At 40.6% G+C, this 14,968-nt stretch overlaps 2 protein-coding genes across 2 annotated transcripts; both read left to right on the forward strand.

Moving 5' to 3' along the window:
• Positions 1 to 764: 764 nt before the first annotated feature.
• LOC134080816 (protocadherin beta-15-like) lies at positions 765 to 4,550 on the forward strand. The gene is made up of 2 exons (XM_062537425.1): positions 765 to 1,006; positions 2,232 to 4,550. The coding sequence occupies exons 1-2, from the start codon at positions 765 to 767 to the stop codon at positions 4,408 to 4,410; spliced, it is 2,421 nt and encodes an 806-aa protein (XP_062393409.1). The 3' UTR covers positions 4,411 to 4,550.
• Positions 4,551 to 5,445: 895 nt separating this feature from the next.
• Positions 5,446 to 12,058, forward strand: LOC134080817 (protocadherin beta-16-like). Its single transcript, XM_062537427.1, has 2 exons — positions 5,446 to 7,860; positions 10,997 to 12,058. The coding sequence occupies exons 1-2, from the start codon at positions 5,446 to 5,448 to the stop codon at positions 12,056 to 12,058; spliced, it is 3,477 nt and encodes a 1,158-aa protein (XP_062393411.1).
• The last annotated feature ends 2,910 nt before the right edge of the window (positions 12,059 to 14,968 follow it).

The following is a 14,968-nucleotide window of genomic DNA, read 5'->3' on the forward strand; positions in this document are numbered from 1 at the left end:
AGTAGTTTCAGACCCTATACATTAAATAGACTACACATCACTCAACTTTTCATAGTGTAAAATCCAGAACAATGTTTTGAGCCAGTCCATTTCATTGACGATCTGCAGTGAAATTTGACAGTGAGACAATTATTTGTTTGTGGATCATATTTGTTGTAGTTAAATTTGAAAGTTTGCTTTGAATCTTTGAACATCTGAGGAGATTATACAGCACATTATGGGGTTGACATAGTTTTTTTTTTTTTTTTTGTCTGGGATTATATACAGGTGTAGTGGAATATATAGTAAGGTATTGTATTTTATCCATCATTAGTGAATGTGGGTCAAACCCCAGCACCTTTTTGAAACAAGGACACCCAACTACATAATCCTGGCCTTAATACGACCAATGTATATTTTTTTAATGTTGTTTCCATGTGTTGTAAAAGACAAAAAGCTATATATGTTGTATTATGTCATTGCACATCACCAGAATATAGAAATCCAAAGGATGCGCTTCACTACAGGCAATGTACCCAAAAATACTCAGAGTGGCGCTATTTACCAAGTTTTATCTATCTTTAAATACATTCACACCCCTTGCTTTAATATTACAGCAGAGATTACTGGTTATCCATTGGGACGACGGTCACTGCAAAAGCATTGCTTTTGTGCTCTAAACCGGGAAGATTTTTTTCCGACGGTTTTGGTTTTTATTTGACATTATACTCCGCGAAGACGTGTTTGATTAATATACCGCATACTAATTGGTTTGTGGTAGCATAATGGAGAAATCAAAGGGAATTTCACATGTTCGTGTGGCGTTCTGGATTATGTGTGTTGCTGCTTTTATGCGCATTTGTTATGGCGATCTGAGCTATTCCGTGTCTGAAGAAATGAAGAAAGGCACTGTGTTTGGGAATATAGCAAAGGATCTTGGTCTTGGTGTTAAAGCACTGTCCGCACGTAAGGCTCGGATTGACATGGAAAGTGAGGACAAGCGTTTTTGCGATCTTCAGGGTGGAGAACTGGGGCCGGTTTCCCGAAGCCTTCTTAACGCTACGTAGTTCGTAACCTCTATCTTAAGCTCTACCTTAAGTACCTCACGTATTTCCCGAAACCTTCTTTGCTACGAATGTCTTTCGCAAGTCGTTCGTTGGTAAGAGTGGTCTGGAGCACTCTCAGACCTCTCTTAGCTGCACCTTAACAATGTTTCGACTCGCGACGCTAGTCGCCGCCACTGTACCCTACAGCAATTTCCGTTACGCATGCAACTCATATGATACAAAATCACTATTTTGGTTCGCCAATGATTTTATGTAAGCATGCTAATTTAGAAAATAGTTTCTGAAAATGTTTTCATGCAAATATGAAACGTGCACGCATTTGAAAATAGTTAAAGCGCTTTATTCTTTGCTTCCCCCCACCGTCCTACAATGTTTAGGCCTAATGTGCGGGTTTGCTGTCATGTTTAATGTTAACCAAAGGCACACAATACTGAATGAGGATGTTGGTCAATCAGCTGTGATTAAAAAAAAGTCTACATAGCCTATTTCAACGAGAAAACCACAAACCTCCCCCAAGCAAACACATGTAGCTACGCCTCCTGCATCCAGACGGTGATACGAATCACTCACAAAATTAAATAGTTTCTTCCTTGGGTCATTTCAGATCTTCCCTGGAAATTGTATCGAAATCCATCTTTAACTTTTAGAGTTAGCCTATCTTGCAAACAAACGGACAAACAAACAAACTAGAAAAGCACTCAGAGAGCGCAGACGTCTGCTTTCAAACATGAAGCGTTCGAATCTTTTTATCCATGCGGGAAACAAACTAACACACCAACAAACAAACCCAGATGAAAACATAACCTACTTACCTACGTAGATCATTTAATTTCTAGACTACGTTTTTTATCATTGTGTGCTAATAAGTTCATCCACGTTGAAGTTGCGTGAATGTTGTGGGGGCGATAGGCTATTATAAGCAATGGTTTTGGTGCAAAGAACGCTTTCATAAGTCTGTCAAGCCTCCGCGTGAAATAAAAAATCGATTTCTGAGCAATCGATGTCACCTAATTCAGCACCTTCATGGTGGACAGTGCCTTATACGTCGGACGTAAGGAGCTTTTCGTAAGAAGACTCCTAAGTGATAGTTCGGGAACCACGACTAGAAAGGTAAACAACTTTGGTAAGTTATACCTTTGGAGTCTTCGTAGCTCGCTAAGAGTGAACGTTATCGGGAAACCGGCCCCTGGTTATTACAGAAAGAATAGACCGCGAAGAGCTCTGCGGATCCAAGCTATCGTGTATGCTAAATTACGAATTCGTTTTGGAGAACCCATTGGAATTGCATCGGATTACACTGCAAATTGAGGATGTAAATGATAACTCGCCTCGTTTTCCAAAGAATGAAATAAAACTGGAAATCAGGGAATCTGCCATAAAAGGCGCTCGTTTCCCTTTGGACGAAGCGCACGATTCCGACGTGGGGCGGAACGGAATTCAAAGTTATTCCCTTGAGAAAAACGATTATTTTATCCTATCTGTGCATTCCAATTCAGATGGGGGTAAATATTGCGAGTTAGTTTTAGATACAGAGCTTGACCGGGAACAACAGCAGGAGCTGTTATTATTGCTTACAGCCAGTGACGGAGGCTCTCCACAAAGGTCTGGCACTACACTCATACGTGTTATTGTCCTTGACGCAAATGATAACCTTCCAGTATTCAGTCAATCAGTTTACAAAGTCAGTCTACCTGAAAACTCTCCTGTGGGCACTGTGGTGTTGACTGTTAGTGCTACAGATGCAGATGAAGGGGCTAATGGGGAGGTCACCTACGACTTCAGCCGCATATCTGATAAAGCTGCCAGACTTTTCTCTATCGATGAAGTGACAGGAGAAATTAGAGTGATTGGCTCAATAGACTATGAAGAAAAATATGAATATGAATTAAGAGTTCAGGCAAAAGATGGTGCAGGGCTGGCCTCTCAGGCAAAAGTAAACATAGACATAACAGATGTTAATGATAATGCTCCTGTGATACATATTAAATCACTTAATGTGCCAATTCCTGAAAATACAGCCCCAGGCACAGAAGTAGGGATTATTAATGTGCAGGATAAAGATACAGGAGGAAACAAACAGATCCGCTGTTCCATTCAGCAGAATGTTCCATTTAAATTAAATCCATCTATTAAAAACTACTACACACTAGTTACTACAGCTGATTTGGACCGTGAACTGATAAGTGATTATAATGTAACAATCACAGCTGTTGATGAAGGTTCACCACCATTGTCTTCTTCCAAGACTATTCATCTCTCTGTCTCTGATGTAAACGATAACCCCCCTATATTTGAGGAGCAGTCCTATAGTGCATATGTGACTGAGAATAACAAACCTGGCTCCTCTGTCTGTTCTGTTACTGCGAGAGACCCAGACTGGAGACAGAATGGCACAGTGTTCTACTCTCTGTTGCCCAGTGAGGTCAATGGTGTTCCGGTCTCCTCATATGTATCCATTAATGGAGACACAGGGGTGATCCATGCTGTGAGGGCCTTTGACTACGAGCAGTTCAGAAGCTTCAAAGTTCAGGTTGTAGCCAGAGACAATGGTTCTCCCCCACTCAGCAGCAACGTGACTGTGAGTGTGTTCATAACAGATGAGAATGATAACTCTCCTCAGATATTGTACCCTACTCCAGAAGGAAACTCCTTCATGACTGAGATGGTTCCTAAAGCTGCTCTTTCTGGCTCGCTGGTCTCCAAAGTGATCGCTGTTGATGCTGACTCTGGACAGAATGCGTGGCTGTCGTATCAGATCGTGAAGTCGACTGATCCGGGACTTTTCACTATTGGTCTCCACAGTGGAGAGATCAGGGCTCAGAGGGACATTTCTGAATCTGACAGCATGAAGCAGAACCTTGTGATCTCAGTGAAAGATAACGGACAGCCCTCTCTCTCTACAACCTGTGCCGTATATTTACTCATCTCTGATAACTTGGCTGAAGTTCCTGAACTGAAAGACATGTCTTATGAGGAGAGCAATTCTAAACTCACATCTTATCTCATCATTGCTCTGGTGTCTGTTTCCACATTTTTCCTCACTTTTATTATCCTGATCATTGCTGTGAGATTGTGTCACAGGAGAAAGCCCAGACTGTTGTTTGATGGAGCAGTAGCCATTCCCAGTGCATATTTGCCTCCCAACTATGCAGATGTTGATGGAACTGGAACTCTCCGTAGTGCTTACAACTATGACGCCTATATGACCACAGGGTCACGTACCAGTGACTTCAAATTTGTTACGTCCTACAATGACAACACCATGCCTGCTGGGAACACACTAAAGAAGAGTCCAAATGACAACAGTGACTGTCTTGACTTTTTTGAGGAGGCATCAAAGTTCTCCACTCTGGTAATGCACTGATTCATTTTTAACTAATGGCAGTAGTTATAGATAAATTATATACATTTGCAGGCATGATGGCATGGCTTTAAAGAGACTTTTTGAATTGCATATGTTTTTGTGTTTTAGCTGTGCTACCACTAAAGCATTTTGACTGATTGTGGTTTGGTGTGGAAATAATGACACTGTTTAGAAAATATGTTGAGTGATGCTGTTAGTCAGCAATGAAAATAAACTCCTGACCTTTAAGCTTTGCTTTTAATGTCAGATATGTCAGGATCGATTAGATCTTCTTGAAAAAGTGTGCAAGTTAAAAAGATACTATTTTCCTTGTTGCATTTTGCGGGCCTATAATTTTAGATAACTTGATTCATTTTGATGAAACAGTGGGAAAGTAGCCTACACTTTTATCTGAAATGCTTGTGTGTGTGTGTGTGTGTGTGTGTGTGTGTGTGTGTGTGTGTGTGTGTGTGTGTGTGTGTGTGTGTGTGAGTGTGTGAGAGAGAGAGAGAGATATTGCTGTAGGGTTGTGTGTGGTGTAAGTACAGTCATGCAAGACGTATTTACTAATATTGATCGTTTGTTTTCATTGAACATCGTGCACTGCTATTTACTGATGTCTAATGTTCATCAGAGTTTTTTTTTTTTAATTAAAGCAGGCGTATGTGTTTTGCTAGAGCATTTTAATCCATGGCTGTTTAAGTGTTGCCTTTCGACTGTGGTTTGTACTGTTTTGAAGTAACCAGGCATTTTGTTACTTTGTGTGGAATTGCTGCATTGTTTCCACATCCTGCGCTCTTCAGACGTTGCACTTTTCTCACATTCCTCTGAGTGTCGCTATTGACCAGCGTTTAGCAATTGACCTCTCACTTCTTACCACTGCTATAATATTTAGATTGAGAATACGCCCTCCAGTCCAAAGCCATACAATATCGACGTAACAGCGGACAGCAGTCGCGAAATAATTCCCTTATTGAGTTTAATAATATATGTTCGGCGTTATACAACGTTTAGGCTTTTTGTTAATATCATAAGGACCATTCGATCTGGTTCAATATGTGGACAGGATCCAGGATTTCCAGTTTTCCCATCACACTTCTATTTTTTACCATTTTTATTGTTCGTCTCCCCGGCAGCAATGGAGATTTGAGCTATACTATACCAGAGGAGATGAAGCGAGGAGCTGTGGTCGGTAACATAGCGAAGGACCTCGGGATGGATTCCAGAGGATTATTATCACGTAAAGCTCGGCTAGATTTGAAGGGTACCCGCAAACGGTTTTGTGATATTAATGTGCAATCTGGAGAGGTCGTTATTGCGGAAAGGATTGACCGAGAAGAATTGTGCAGTTCCAAGGTGTCTTGCTCTTTAAAGTACGAGCTTGTCCTAGAAGATCCATTAGAGTTGCATCAGATATTGGTGCAAATTCAAGATGTAAATGATAACTCACCTCGGTTTTCAAGCGATGAAATTAAACTTGAAATCAGCGAATCCGCAGTAAGAGGCACACGGTTTCCATTGAAAGAGGCTCACGATTTGGATGTCGGACGGAATGGCATACAAACCTATTTGCTGGAAAAGAACGAGCATTTCACTTTGGCTGTTCATTCGAATGCCGACGGAGGTAAACGCAGTGAATTAGTTTTAGACAAAGATTTAGACCGTGAGCAGGAGCAAGAGGTGACGTTATTGCTTACTGCTAAAGATGGAGGTACACCGCCAAGATCCGGTTCTGTAGCCATACATGTTACTGTACTTGATGCAAACGATAATTTACCAGTATTCAGTCAACCTGTATATAAAGCCAGTCTACCTGAAAATTCCCCTTTAGAGACAGTGGTTCTCACTGTTAGCGCCACCGACGCAGATGAAGGAGCGAATGGGGATGTCACATATGAATTTAGTCGCATATCTGACAGAGCCGCCAGGGCCTTTACAATAGACAAGATCAGCGGAGAGATAAAAGTGACTGGACCAATAGACTTTGAGGATGAGACTGAGTATGAAATTGGAGTCCAGGCATCAGATGCTTCTGGTTTAGCCTCCAATGCCAAAGTATTTATAGAAATAACTGATGTAAATGACAATGCACCTGTGATATTTCTAAAATCACTGAAAAATCCAGTCCCAGAAAACCTGTCGCCTGGCACAGAAATTGGAATTATTAATGTACAAGATGAGGATTCAGAGGGTGATCGCCCCGTACGTTGCACTATTCAGCAGAATGTTCCTTTTAAATTAAATCCATCCATAAGGAATTATTTTTCACTTGTAACTACCAGTGAACTTGATCGAGAATACATCAGTGATTACAATATAACCATCACTGCTACTGATGATGGTATACCACCATTGTCATCCTCCAAAACGATCCAGTTATCAGTGTCAGATGTGAATGATAACCCCCCTGTATTTGAACATCAGTCCTACAGCGCATATGTGACTGAGAATAACAAGCCTGACTCCTCTGTCTGTTCTGTTACTGCGAGAGACCCAGACTGGAGACAGAATGGCACAGTGTTCTACTCTCTGTTGCCCAGTGAGGTCAATGGTGTTCCGGTCTCCTCATATGTATCCATTAATGGAGACACAGGGGTGATCCATGCTGTGAGGGCCTTTGACTACGAGCAGTTTAGAAGCTTCAAAGTTCAGGTTGTAGCCAGAGACAATGGTTCTCCTCCACTCAGCAGCAACGTGACTGTGAGTGTGTTCATAACAGATGAGAATGATAACTCTCCTCAGATATTGTACCCTACTCCAGAAGGAAACTCCTTCATGACTGAGATGGTTCCTAAAGCTGCTCTTTCTGGCTCGCTGGTCTCCAAAGTGATCGCTGTTGATGCTGACTCTGGACAGAACGCGTGGCTGTCGTATCAGATCGTGAAGTCGACTGATCCGGGACTTTTCACTATTGGTCTCCACAGTGGAGAGATCAGGGCTCAGAGAGACATTTCTGAATCTGACAGCATGAAGCAGAACCTTGTGATCTCAGTGAAAGATAACGGACAGCCCTCTCTCTCTACAACCTGTGCCGTATATTTACTCATCTCTGATAACTTGGCTGAAGTTCCTGAACTGAAAGACATGTCTTATGAGGAGAGCAATTCTAAACTCACATCTTATCTGATCATTGCTCTGGTGTCTGTTTCCACATTTTTCCTCACTTTTATTATCCTGATCATTGCTGTGAGGTTGTGTCACAGGAGAAAGCCCAGACTGTTGTTTGATGGAGCAGTAGCCATTCCCAGTGCATATTTACCTCCCAACTATGCAGATGTTGATGGAACTGGAACTCTCCGTAGTGCTTACAACTATGATGCCTATATGACCACAGGGTCACGTACCAGTGACTTCAAATTTGTTACGTCCTACAATGACAACACCCTGCTTGCTGATACCACACTGAAGAAGAGCCCTGGTGAAAATGACAGTCTTGACTTCACTGACAATGGATCAAAATTCTCCACTCTGGTAAATAAGTCACCAAACTGACTTTTTCAAATATGCCTTGTGTGATATTTGTGTTTTTAAATATTTGAAAATCATTCTGGGGGGCTTCAGTGTCGTACTTGATAGAATTAATTCCACCATGAAGAACTCCTTGCAATTTAAATACATTATTATATATGTGACATTAGTATACACATTTGGCAACTTTCAGTTTTATGAATTCATTCCAGGGATAGTTTTATTTGTATTTGCAAATAAACCAGATAATCAGCGCAAGTGTTGCACAGCCAGTACAAGTGTGAATTATTTTTTTACAACTTGAGATCTATAATTTAGGCACATTTGTGTTATATCTATCATAAATGAGTAAACCTAGTCACAGTAATACTAGTCGTGCATGTAGTAGTGGTTCTTCAAAATAAACACTCTTGGAACACTATTAAACACTGTTAATCTCTGTTGAAGATTTTTGACTACATCACAAACTAAATAAGTTTTGGTGAAAACTTGCTTTGTTGCATATAAAACTATATAGCAAACATTATAATTTCCACTGAGGAGAATCATCATCTAATATTTTACTACACCATTCTGGCAAAACATACTCAGTGAGCATATTCAGTCAGTGAGCAGTGCTTTTGTTGACTAGAAGCCTACGAGTGTAAACATCACAGTGCTGTGATGCAGTAGGCCTACTGAACTTTCGTTACTAAATATGTTGGCTCCATAATGCACTTGAACACTTTGTGTTGTTTTGATAATGAGCTTGTGAGAGGAATGTGTCTTTGCGGAAAGTTCACCTTTTAGCTGAGGGATCTGTGAATAATTGCTTAATATTGTCGTATAGGCACTTTGGAATGGGCAAAAATATGCAAAGTTTGTGGATTGTTTTTGTTGTTGCTTATGCAATGCTGCTGTTGCTTGTTGGTTATGTCTGCCTATGCTTGACTCTTGCCATAGAGTCTATACCTTAAGGGTTGTTTACACTTCTATGTATGCATGTGTGTGTGTGTGTGTGTGTGTGTGTGTGTGTGTGTGTGTGTGTGTGTGTGTGTGTGTGTGTGGATCCACTGTTTTCCATGTTGCTAGTCATGTTTGTAATGTGACTGTCTTTTAATACCGTTCTGTCTTTTATGATGCAATTTTAGAATAATCAGAGGCAATTAGCTAATAAATAGAAACATATGGAAAGTTACATTTGAGAATTCAGCAATTGTTCTCAAATGTTCATTTACTTTGGCACATTTGTTCTTCCTATTCAGGCACGAAACACCAAAGAGGTCAATCCAGTTTGCATGGAGTTGTCTTTGTGGGTTTGAAATTAGTCACTTTTGTTTTCCTTCCACACCAATAGAGGAATAGGAGTTAAGGCTACAATTTACCCTCTGGAGAATTGCATTGCCTCCGTGGTTGTGGCTATGGATTGAGATGTGTTCAGGTTCAGAGTCTCTGAATACTGCAAAGTTTTATTTTTCTTTTCTTTCTAGATGTTATTTAAATGGTTTGCCGTTAAAGGGGGCAATGTGTTGAAAGTTATTGCTATTGAGAGTCTTCCTGTCAATGTATGGATCATCCTCATGCAGTTCTCATATTAGTCTCTGAGCGTCGCTATTGGCTAGCTTAGGACAGATAGACACAGTTCTCCACCCAGTGCTCTAATATTTAAATAAAACAAGGACATTCACACGACACAGTATCGTTGAGTAGACAGACTCGTTGTTGGGCACTACGTTGGATCTCTTCTGTGAATTCTTCGATTTTTTTCCGAATCTAAGGATATTTTATGGATTACAGAATGACGTCGAAATACCTCAACTATTCAAACTGGATTTTATTGATGGGCTCCTTCATTGTCTGTCTGCGGTTCTGCCATGGGGATTTGAGCTATTCTATTCCTGAGGAGATGAAACGAGGAGCTGTGATAGGAAATATAGCGAAGGATCTCGGACTCGACGCAAGAACCTTGTCAGTGCGCAAAGCTCGGATAGATTTTGAGGGTAATCGAAAGTCTTTATGTGAAATTAATTTTCAGACAGGCGATCTAGTAATCACTGAAAGGATAGACCGTGAAACGCTTTGTGGCTCTAGAGGATCGTGTTCTGTAAAATACGAGTTAGTTTTGGAAAACCCTTTAGAATTGCATCGGATTACTGTACAGGTTCAAGATGCGAATGATAACTCACCTCGTTTCCCGAAAGACGAAATTAATTTGGAGATAAGTGAATCCGCTGACAAAGGGGCTCGATTCCCTTTAGATGAAGCACACGACTCGGATATTGGAATAAACGGAATCCAAGGATATTCAGTGGAAAAGAACGAGTATTTCATTTTAGCTGTACATTCTAATTCAGACGGGGGGAAATATAGCGAACTAGTTTTAGATAAAGAGCTCGATCGGGAAAGTCAGCGAGAGGTGACGTTGCTACTTACTGCTACTGATGGTGGAGCTCCGCAGAGATCCGGTACTGCAACCATACACGTCACTGTACTGGATGCTAACGACAATTTGCCAGTTTTTAATCAGGCGGTCTACCAAGTTACTCTACCCGAAAACTCTCCACCAGGTACCATAGCGGTGACTGTAACTGCTGTAGATGCAGATGAGGGTGCAAATGGTGAGATAACGTATGACTTTAGTCGCATATCCGATGAAGCAGCCAGTCTTTTCTCCATCGATAAAGTCAGTGGAGAGATTAAAGTTATCGGACAAATAGACTTCGAGGAGGAAAGCTATTATGAACTCCGTGTTCAGGCAAAAGATGGAGCTGGATTGGCCTCCAATGCTAAAGTTGTTATAGACATTACTGATGTTAACGATAACGCACCTGTTATATTAATCAAGTCTCTCAATGAGCACATTCCAGAAAATACACTACCGGGCACAGAAGTAGGCTTACTCAATGTACAGGACAAAGACTCTGATGGAAACAGACAGGTTCGGTGTGCTATTCAGGGAAATGTTCCTTTCAAATTAAAGCAAACAATAAAGAATTATTTTTCACTGATCACAACGGCTGAGTTAGACCGTGAGTTTATAGATGACTATAATATTACAGTTACTGCTACAGATGAAGGCAATCCACCAATGACCTCCTCAAAGATCATTCATCTATCTGTGTCAGATATAAATGATAATCCCCCTGTATTTGAACATCAGTCCTACAGCGCATATGTGACTGAGAATAACAAGCCTGGCTCCTCTGTCTGTTCTGTTACTGCGAGAGACCCAGACTGGAGACAGAATGGCACAGTGTTCTACTCTCTGTTGCCCAGTGAGGTCAATGGTGTTCCGGTCTCCTCATATGTATCCATTAATGGAGACACAGGGGTGATCCATGCTCTGAGGGCCTTTGACTATGAGCAGTTCAGAAGCTTCAAAGTTCAGGTTGTAGCCAGAGACAATGGTTCTCCTCCACTCAGCAGCAACGTGACTGTGAGTGTGTTCATAACAGATGAGAATGATAACTCTCCTCAGATATTGTACCCTACTCCAGAAGGAAACTCCTTCATGACTGAGATGGTTCCTAAAGCTGCTCTTTCTGGCTCGCTGGTCTCCAAAGTGATTGCTGTTGATGCTGACTCTGGACAGAACGCGTGGCTGTCGTATCAGATCGTGAAGTCGACTGATCCGGGACTTTTCACTATTGGTCTCCACAGTGGAGAGATCAGGGCTCAGAGGGACATTTCTGAATCTGACAGCATGAAGCAGAACCTTGTTATCTCAGTGAAAGATAACGGACAGCCCTCTCTCTCTACAACCTGTGCAGTGTATTTACTCATCTCTGATAACTTGGCTGAAGTTCCTGAACTGAAAGACATGTCTTATGAGGAGAGCAATTCTAAACTCACATCGTATCTGATCATTGCCCTGGTGTCTGTTTCCACATTTTTCCTCACTTTCATTATCCTGATCATTGCTGTGAGATTGTGTCACAGGAGAAAGCCCAGACTGTTGTTTGATGGAGCAGTAGCCATTCCCAGTGCATATTTACCTCCCAACTATGCAGATGTTGATGGAACTGGAACTCTCCGTAGTGCTTACAACTATGACGCCTATATGACCACAGGGTCACGTACCAGTGACTTCAAGTTTGTTACGTCCTACAATGACAACACTCTGCCTTCTGGCACCACTCTGAAGAGGAGTCCAGGAGACAACAGTGACTGTCTTGACTTTTTCGAGGAGGCATCAAAGTGCTCCACTCTGGTAATGCATTGATTGCTGTTTCCCTTCATTTGCAATGGCACTAGTTTTTATAAAAAATCATATTGGCTTGTGTGACAGCATGGCTTTAAAGGGGTTTTGGAATTATATGTTTTTGTGTTCAAGCTGTGCTATCACTGAAGCATTATTGGTGGCTATGGTTTGGTGTTGAAATTACAAAGTTTTGGAAACATGTTTAGTGATGCAGTTTGTCAGTTTGTCAGTTAACAGTTGCTAACAGTTGTTAGCTCTTGCAACGATAACACACTACTTGCTGGTAACACTACAATGACAGTAGCAACCGCCTGGACTTTATTGAGCATGGATCAAAGTTCTCCACTCTGATAAATACTTCTCTCTAAAGTAAAAAATATATTCTATTTTCAGTTCATAACTAATACTAGTGTATGTTTATACAACAGGGTTGCTGTGTTTATCATGCATTATCCAAAATATTGAGAGTTATCCAAAATATTGAGAGTTCATTTGAACAATCATCACTCATGTCCAGGTGTATAAAGCAAGGCTATGTGTGTCTGGGGTGTTTACTAACATTGTAATTGCTTTTTTATGTTTTATTTTTCACCTACATAATTGTTTGGCTGTTACATTGTTGCTTTTGTCAGACAGAATAAACATGCATTTAGCTGACAGTTGAGACATGATTTGTGTAATGAATATAACCATTTTAGTTTCTTACTTTTCTGCATGCTTTATTGGTTTCCTCATTCATAATATTTGTTTTCAATGATATTAGGTTAAGAGATAAATTGGTTGAGTGGATTATTGAATTTATCATTAAGGTTTTGGTTTATGAGTTGGATGTTAAGGTTAACCATTGTTGCTCAGTGGTATATGGTTTGCTGGCATTGCTGACTTCAAAGGCCCTGAAAGTCTTTTGTCCTATGTTGTTGTTGTTGGTCCAGTTTGCTTAAAATTAAGCAACTGTGTATTATGGCTGGTTGCATAAGAAAAGGAAAAACATATATAGTTTATAGGCTTGGCTACACTTGGCTACTCTCATCTGATCATTACTCAAGTTTCTGTTTCTACATTTTTCCTCACTTGTATTATTCTCATAATTGCATTTAGGTTGTTTAATATAGCAATAGCATTACCCAGAGCCATATAGATACATGGCTCTGGCATTACCTTTCAACGCAGAGGTTGATGGAATTGGAACTCGTTGTAGTTGCCATTGTTACAATTATGACGTGTATACAGTGCCTATAGAAAGTCATCATACCCTTTTGAAATAGTAACTTTTTTTGTCTTACAGCCTGAAATCAAAACCCATTTAAAAAAACATCTTTTCCAGTTTTATCTACAAATTTAGCTGTACAACATCAAAATAACAAAAAAAAAAGTCAACAGTTCTGAAAATTAATAAAAAATTAAAAACGAGAATAACAGGGTTGGAAAAGTCATCATACCCCTGACTTAATACTTTGTAAAGCTTCCTTTTGCTTTCATTACAGCCATCAATCTGTTTGGATATGTCTCTATTATAGCTTTGCACGCCTAGATTGGGGTATAAAATTCAGTCAAATTCTGTAGGGAATGGCGATGGACTGCTCTCTTCAAGTCAATCCACAGATTTTCTATAGGATTTAAGTCAGGGCTCTGACTTTGCCACTCAAGGATATTCACCATCCTATCCTTAAGCCACTGCTTTGTTCTTTTGGCAGTATGTTTAGGATTATTGTCGTGTTGGAAGGCGAATGACCTGCCCATCTTCAGCTGTCTAGGAGAGGGACGCAGGTTTTCCTTAAGAATGTGGATGTACTTGGCAGCATCCATTTTCCCTTCTATCCTGACCAATTGCCCAGTCCCCGCTGAAGAGAAACATCCCCACAACATAATGTTGCCCCTACCATGCTTCACACTAGGTATGGTGTGTTTTTGGTGGTGTACTGTGTTGATTTTCGCCAAACATTGCGCTTGGAGTTCAGTGCAAAAACACATCTGGAATATTCTGCTACCATGTGGAAAAAGCTTTTATGGTCAGATGAGACTAAGATCGAACTTTTTGGAGACTAAGATTGAAGTTTTTGGACTGAGCTCCAGGCGCTAACCAAACACAGTATACACACCCAAACACACCCAAAACACACCATACCTACTGTGAAGCTTGGTGGGGGCAACATTATGCTTTGGGGATGTTTCTCTTCAGCGGGGACTGGGCAATTGGTCAGGATAGAAGGGGAAATGGATGCTGCCAAGTACACCCAAATTCTTGAGGAAAACCTGCCTCCCTCTCCTAGACAGCTGAGGATGGGGAGGTTATTCGCCTTCCAACACGACAATGACCCTAAACATACTGCCAAAAGAACAAAGCAGTGGCTTAAGGATAGGATGGTGAATATCCTTGAGTGGCAAAGTCAGAGCCCTGACTTGAATCCTGTAGGAAATCTGTGGATTGACTTGAAGAGAGCAGTCCATCACCATTCCCTACAGAATTTGACTGAATTTGAACATTTCTGCACGGAAAATTGGACAAATATTCCCCTATCTAGGTGTGCAAAGCTATAATACAGACATATCCAAACAGATTGATGGCTGTAATGAAAGCAAAAGCAAGCTTTACAAAGTATTAAGTCAGGGGTATGATGACTTTTCCAACCCTGTTTTTCTAGTTTTTAATTTTTTATTAATTTTCAGAACTGTTGACTTTTTTTTCATTATTTTGATGTTGTACAGCTACATTTGTAAATAAAACTGGAAAAGATTTTTTTTAAAATGGGTTTTGATTTCAGTTCTGTAAGACAAAAAAAGTAACTATTTCAAAAGGGTATGATGACTTTCTATAGGCACTGTATATGACGACTTAATCTCGCACAAATGACTTCAAGTTCGGCTAGCACTGTTTTTAGGAAAGTATAATGATTTTCTTTTATGAAGGAGATTCAACTAAGGTAGGCACGT

The sequence above is a fragment of the Sardina pilchardus genome, chromosome 5, assembly GCF_963854185.1.
Source record: "Sardina pilchardus chromosome 5, fSarPil1.1, whole genome shotgun sequence".
Lineage (NCBI taxonomy): Eukaryota > Metazoa > Chordata > Actinopteri > Clupeiformes > Clupeidae > Sardina > Sardina pilchardus.

What these genes read in the sequence shown, in the direction of transcription:
- LOC134080817 (XM_062537427.1), top strand. Translation starts at nt 5,446, where the DNA reads ATGTGGACAGGATCCAGGATTTCCAGTTTTCCCATCACACTTCTATTT. An exon ending in GATCAAAATTCTCCACTCTG is followed by an intron (nt 7,861 to 10,996) that starts GTAAATAAGTCA and finishes TTTGAACATCAG; the next exon opens with TCCTACAGCGCATATGTGAC.
- LOC134080816 (XM_062537425.1), top strand. Translation starts at nt 765, where the DNA reads ATGGAGAAATCAAAGGGAATTTCACATGTTCGTGTGGCGTTCTGGATT. An exon ending in TGCGATCTTCAGGGTGGAGA is followed by an intron (nt 1,007 to 2,231) that starts ACTGGGGCCGGT and finishes GGGAAACCGGCC; the next exon opens with CCTGGTTATTACAGAAAGAA.